General features: G+C 38.0%; 1 protein-coding gene across 2 annotated transcripts in view; it reads left to right on the forward strand.

Annotated features, from left to right (window-relative positions):
- The window catches only part of afg2a (AFG2 AAA ATPase homolog A), a 53154-nt gene that overhangs the window by 25321 nt on the left and 20333 nt on the right, over positions 1-7500 (forward strand). For both annotated transcript variants that reach the window (XM_079631584.1, XM_079631585.1), the window contains exon 14: positions 214-337. In XM_079631584.1, coding sequence (XP_079487710.1) covers positions 214-337 — 124 coding nt within the window. The remainder of the gene's footprint in view (positions 1-213; positions 338-7500) is intronic.

Raw genomic sequence — 7500 nt, forward strand, 5'->3', positions numbered from 1 at the left:
TCAATTAATCTGAAACCTTATTCAGCAGAAACTGCCTAGCAACACCCTAGAAACACATAGCAATGCCCTAGCAACCCCCTGAGAACTGTATCTGTGCCTGGCCTCAGGTTAGAACTCACTGACTGAACGCTGTGTTGTGTTGTGTTGTGTTGTGTTGTGTTGTGTTGTGTTGTGTTGTGTTGTGTTGTGTTGTGTTGATGTTGTGTTGTTCAGTTCTCAGGCGGGGGGTGTTGGGGATCGAGTGTTGGCTCAGCTGCTCACCGAGATGGACGGCATCGAACAACTCAAAGACGTCACGATTCTCGCCGCAACCAACAGACCTGATATGATTGACAAGGTAGATCACACACACACACACACACACACACACACACACACACGTTTCCTCCTGCTGGGTTTATGAGTTTCTGCTTCCTGCAGTCAGGCTCACAGCAGCTGTCAATCACTCTTCTTGATCTAACTTGATTGACAGCCCCTCCATTTGTCTCAGACCCCCACTGATCCACCCGTCCTACTACTCTGCTGGAGTCACACACAAACATACACACTCGCTCGCTCGCTCACACACACACACACACTCACACACACACACATTTGCTTGCTCTCACACACACACATTTGCTTACACACACACACACACACACACACACACACACACACACACACACACACACACACACACACACACACACATACACACACACACACACTCTATCTCACACACATACACTCTCTCTCTCTCTCTCACACACACACACACACACACACACACACACACACACACACACACACATACATACACACACACACACTCTCACACACACTCTATCTCACACACATACACTCTCTCTCTCTCTCTCTCTCTCACACACACACACACACACACACATACATACACACACACACACTCTCACACACACACTCACTTCACACTCTTCTTTACAGTGGGTTCAGCTCCATCAACAGGCACAATGTTTATTACCACAGACTCATTTTAATTAATTCAAACATTTTAAAGTGTCTGAAGGGTGATTGATTTAGTGAATATCTCTCTCTCTCTCTCTCTCTCTCTCTCTCTCTCTCTCTCTCTCTCTCTCTCTCTCTCTCTCTCCATCTCTCTATCATTGTGTTAGTCTGAACCTTCTCTAACATCAGGCAGTGTGTTGTTTAGTTGTGTGTCAGTGAGTGTGTTGTGATCTGTGAGACACCAGGTCTGTGTCATGAAGCCGGTTTAGGTGATAGCCAGGTTTAGTTTGGGCTAACCCTGGGTTTTAGGCACCATGACCTGGCTAACCTGGTCCTGGTCAAGTGATGCTCCAGGTTAGAGATCTCAAACCGGACGTGGACCAATCAGCTGTGAGCAAAGTGTCACATGTCTGATGAGTCACTCCACCTGTTTCCACTCCAAATGAAAGGTCACTACACTACAAATAACTACATTATTTAATACTTGAATTGCTCTGCTTCTCTCGCGAATTTCAATGAGTTTTGATTGAGTTTCACTCTTTCTCAGGATGTGATTGGCTGTTCGCTGCTGATGTCACTCCTGAACTCAGTATAAAGCCTGAGTTGATGATCAGCATCATGGTACCATCAAAGCCTGGTTAGATTGGTTTGGTTTTGGCAACCCTGAGTTTGTTCAACTATCATCACGATCTCAGGAGTTCCTCTCATGTGATCCACTTCTGAACAGAAGGGGGCGCCAGACCAGTCCAGTTAAATCCAGCTTACTGGCTGCAAATTTAATCATTTACAAATGCATGCAGTCCAAAAAACCCAAAAAATCAGATTTTTTTTTTATACTGTTTGCTTTTATACTTGCGTTGTAATCATTATGTCCTTGTTATTGGATTTTAATCAGACACATATTGAGTTGCAGTCGTGTGTGTTTCCAGTGAATCTCTTCACTAATGTGTGGTAGTTTCTGTAAACACTTGTGTGTTCAGTTTCTCTTTTTCTCTGTTTGGACAGGAATAGTTTTTTAATGGAAAATTGCAGTATTTATTATAAATGATTTATTCGTGCACATAAACCTGTCACTCACATGAGATCTACCAATAGCAAACCACAACCGTCCAATCAAATCCCCGCCCACATTTGTTCTTGTTCCTGTTTAGTTAAAGGTATAGCGGAGGATTTTCTTTTTCCGGGTGGGTAGCCTATACTATTGGTCCACCTAAGTGTCAATCATTCTGGTGATATGTTTACGTAAGGCCGTTCACACGCTGGCGTGCGCTGAAAGCACAGGTTGGGCTTCCCACTGATGTCGCAGTCTCGAAGATTCTACTAGACTGGTAAAGTTTGTCATGCTATTTGGAGAAATCCATTTAAAATCACTGCTAGTAGGCGTTCCCTCTCGGGAGCAAATAGAGTGTTGCGCATGTGCAGTTTAAAAAAAATTGGAGAGGGCGGGTCTTTCCTAAAATTAGGAAAGATCCCCCGCTATACCTTTAACTGAGTGAGAGTGATACCTTTAACACTCACTCACTCTCACACACTCACTCTCACACTCACTCTCACACACACACACACACTCACTCTCACACTCACTCTCACACACACACACACACTCACTCTCACACTCTCACACTCACACTCACTCTCTCTCACTCTCACACTCACTCACTCTCACACTCACTCACTCACTCACACACACACACTCTCTCTCTCTCACTCTCACTCTCACACACTCACTCACACACACACACACACTCACTCACTCACACACACACACTCTCTCACTCTCACACACTCTCACACACTCACTCACTCTCACACACACACACTCTCTCACTCACTCACTCTCACTCACACACTCACTCACACACACACACTCTCTCACTCTCACACACTCTCACTCACTCACTCACTCACTCACACACACACACACACTCTCTCACTCACTCACTCTCACACTCACTCACTCACACACACACACTCTCACACTCACTCACTCACTCTCACTCTCACACTCACTCTCACACTCACTCACACACACACACACACACACTCACTCTCACACTCACTCACACACACACACACACACACACACTCTCTCACTCTCTCACTCTCACTCACACACTCACTCACACACACACTCTCACACTCTCTCACTCACACTCACTCACACACACACACACACTCTCACACTCACTCTCACACACTCACTCACTCACTCACTCACTCTCACTCACACACTCACTCACTCACTCACTCACACACACACACACTCTCTCACTCTCACACTCACTCTCACACTCACTCACACACACACACACACTCTCTCACACTCACTCTCACACTCACTCTCACACTCACTCTCACACACACACTCACTCTCACACTCACTCTCACTCTCACTTTAAGGAGTGTGTGAGTGTGAGTGTGAGTGTGTGTGTGTGTAGCCTTTGTTCTTCTGGGAAGTGCTCAGTGCGGTGAACATGTCACTGGATACGGGAGGGAGAGTCCGGTGTATCCGGCAGATTCTGACAGGATCAAACATCAACAGACGAACGGTGTCGATTCCACAGATTAAACTTTCCTCTTCATCTGACCGGAGGATATCAGCCAATAATGCATCATAACTCATTATAAATACAAACCACTGAGGTGTGTGTCTCACCGGAACATGCCGAGAGCTTGTCTGGCTGACATCACCACAGAAATCATGTTTTGCATAAAGAAAATTTGTTTAATTTATGTTAATTAATCTCTTTATCATTAACTGTAAGATTTAAATAATGAACTAGTTTACTTGTAAATGTGACTCATGATCTGTTTTTGGAAAGCAATAACGTATTTGTGGGTAAAAGTGTTAGACTGGAGTACATGATGATCGTCCTCATGTTTCTCTTGCTTATATCTAAACATTCATAAATCAAGATGCATTTAACTAGAACAAATATGCCAATGGAGTCAGAAAAATAAACCGTATTTCTTTTTGTTTCAGGTTTTTTTTTAGTTTTATAATATTTTTCTTAATATTTTGAATTAGCTTTTTCATATTTTTAGTTTTTATGTTAGATTTATGTGATTGATTTAATGTTTAGTGCCTATCATTACATTTTATAATTTTTTTTTGTTTAAAAAAATATTGCTATTTAGGTTTAATTTTTAGTTAGTTTTAATTTGATTTATTTTTATGTTCATTTTAGTGTCATTTTGAGTAAATTTGTTTTATGCCTTAAACTTAAAATATTGCTATTTAGGATTCATTACATTTTTATTTTAGTCTTAGTTTTCATTTGATTTATTTTCATGTTTAGTTTAGTATAAATTAGGGCTGTCAAAAGATTAATCGCGATTAATCGCATCCAAAAAAAAAGTTTGTGTATGCATAATATATGTGTGTGTACTGTGTATAATTATTATGTATAAATACACACACATTCATGTATATATTTAATAAATATTTGCATTTATATACTGTATATACATTTATATAATTTATATTACCGGTATATATAAATATTTTATATATAAATATAACCAATTTTTCTTAAATATATACTGATTGTGTGTGTTTTTATATATATAAATAATTATGCACAGTACACACACATATATTATGTAAACACAAACTTTTATTTTGGATGCGATTAATCGCGATTAATCTTTTGACAGCCCTAATATAAATATAAAATATTGCTATTTAAGATGAATTAATTTTTATACAGAAATTTTTTGAACCGCTGCAGATTTAGTTGTTGATAATGACCACGTCTTGTTTGAAGCATGAACTCGCTTCACTAGGATGAGTTTCTCCAGTAAATGTGTCTTGATGTGCGAGTCTTAATGTGTGTGTACAGGAGAGCCGAGCTTGTGTAATCAGAAGTTGTTGTGTAATTTTCAACTTGAACGACGGTTGAAAACATTCGTGTTCAGCTTAACGGAACTGGATTTAGATGATACAAAAGATCAGGCGCACACACACACACACACAGCGCTTCCGACGCTCGGCTTAGCTCTATAGAGAGAGTGAGGGGAAAGGAAGGCTCTTTGTGAGCTGCTTCTGGCAGGGATTTCCCGCATGTTCGGTCTTGTCTTCTGACGGGATCAGACCACCAGAACTCCAGCTCAGGAAATCTCCCGAGTCCCTGAAGATTAAACCCGTCGCTCGCGTCTCCTCGCCTTTCACACGCTGCACTGCAAAACATACTCGGTGTTTCTGTCGTTTCCAGTCCAAATATCTAAAAACTCTCAAATCAAGATGATTTACTAGATGAGTGAAATGACATAAGATATTATGTCTTGTTTTCTGGGGAAATAAATCAAAATTAAGTGAGTTTTTGCTTAAAAAAAGCTAAATGATCAATGGGGTCAGAAAAATAATCGTGTTTCTGTTTGAATTAACATTATTTTTCATTATTTTTAAGCATCAACTCACTTAATTTAATTTAATTCCCACAGAAAACAAGACTTAATATCTTATGGCATTTTACTCGTCTAGTAAACGCATCTTGATTTGAGAATCTTTAGATATTTGGACTGGAAACGACAGACATACTGAGTTAGAAAAGCATGTTTTGCAGTGTGTGTTGAAAGAACGTCTGCATTGTGAAGGAATTGTCTTGATATATTGACTATAAACTTAAAAACTTGTCGTGGGTTCACTACAAAAAAAAAAAAAAACATTTTGCTACCATACTTAAATATCTACACTTAAATCAAAGATGCATTTATTGTAGAAGCAAAATAACTGAAGATATTATTAGAAAACTGATCAAAATGAAGTGTTTGTGTTTAAACAAGAACAAATCTGCATATCGAGTCAGAAAAATCAACTTAATTCAAAGGGAAAACGATTATTTTTCTGACTCCATTGGCAGATATTTGTTCACGAAATCAATTGTTCATAAAACAAGACTTAATATCTTCAGTTATTCTGTCTTGATTTATGAAAGTTGAGATATAGTGCTGGAGAACGGGACAGAAGAACAGTGTTGGAATGCAGTAAATCCTGAGGCTGTAAACATTCACCAGTTTATTGTTTATTGTTCATACGCATATGCTGTGTGTGCACGAGAACCGAAAGCAGTCGCAGATCTTGAGCTACGAGTGTGAATATATCATCAGTTATTAGTTCACAAGCGTCCTGCAGTCTTGGGGAACATTAGGAAGTTATGTTTTCAATGCCTGGGAATGTCTATAGTGCACGTCATTCTTCAGATATTTTGTGTACTGTTGTGTATTATTTTCTAAATTGATTTGCATTAACAACTAGTTGACTAATTTGTCCTTATAATGACGCCGGTTCACCCAAACTAAACAAACACACTTAATCTTGATATTTTAGTAATATTCTCGCTTTAGCTGCACTGATGCTCTCAGATGAGAACAAAACTTGAATAATAATAGTAATAACTACCGTCTTCTGTAGGGATGAACGATATATCGGTATCGATTTTATGTTGATTTGTAATGTTATCGTTATCGGCCCGATAAGAAAATTTGTCTGATATATTAAACCCAATAAATATTGTATTATGTCCTTCAGCTGAGACTCTTCAGATGCGCACTGCTCAACATGATGGGTTTAAATTGATTGAAATATGATTGGAATCACTTCAAAAAAGGAAAACACAGTTCAGTGCAAATCTGTCATATCGGCTGCATAACATTATCATGAGAACATCATAATTGTGTGTTTGGAACGTGGCTTTTACTGGTGAGACTTTTGATTTTGTAATCAGGCTCTCTAAAAATACCTAAAAATTTGGATTTAGATTTATCGGAAAATATATCAGTTATCAAATATTAAGGATTATCGGTTATCGGCCAAAATGTTCATATCAGTGCATCCCTAACATACACTAATATTTATATATATATGATATGTAAAAATTACCTGCACATATTCCTCTAAGATTCATCCTTATATATTTATATATTTTTATTTATTTATTATAGCTCTTATTTTTATAAGTTTGGTTTTCATGTTAATTTTAGTTCAATTATTAGTCATTTAATTTTGTCTTTTTATTTAATTTTTTTTTAAATATATATATATTCCTATTTAAGGTTTAATTTATTTGTATTAATAGTTTTTGTATTTATCTTCAGTTAATAATTTTAATTATCGGTTATCGGCTTTCAAATATAAAGAATTATCGGAATCACCCAAAATCTTAGTATCGGTTTCATAATTGATGAATTGATTAAATCCAGCTGTGTTTCTATTCAAAGTCGCAAAACTGTAATATTGCATAAAACATTTGCGAATAAAGCAGCGTTTCCATGTCATGTGATCAAGTGAACAAAATCATCACTTCCTGGGAAATGTGGCATAAAACATCAGTAACAAAGTAAGTTTGTGCAATCGGGCTGTTTATCCGTCCATCATAAACCAGTATAAAGTGTCCGACATTATTTTAATCATATCTAGTCAGTGACAGAGATCAAGCATATTCATCTACAATAATTCAGTATTTTCATCTTCAGAATCATGAATATTGTTATTCTGGTGTCTCTATTGTCCTGTGCTTTGGGTTTCCAGCATCG

This window comes from Phoxinus phoxinus (assembly GCF_949152265.1).
Source record: "Phoxinus phoxinus genome assembly, chromosome: 12".
Lineage (NCBI taxonomy): Eukaryota > Metazoa > Chordata > Actinopteri > Cypriniformes > Leuciscidae > Phoxinus > Phoxinus phoxinus.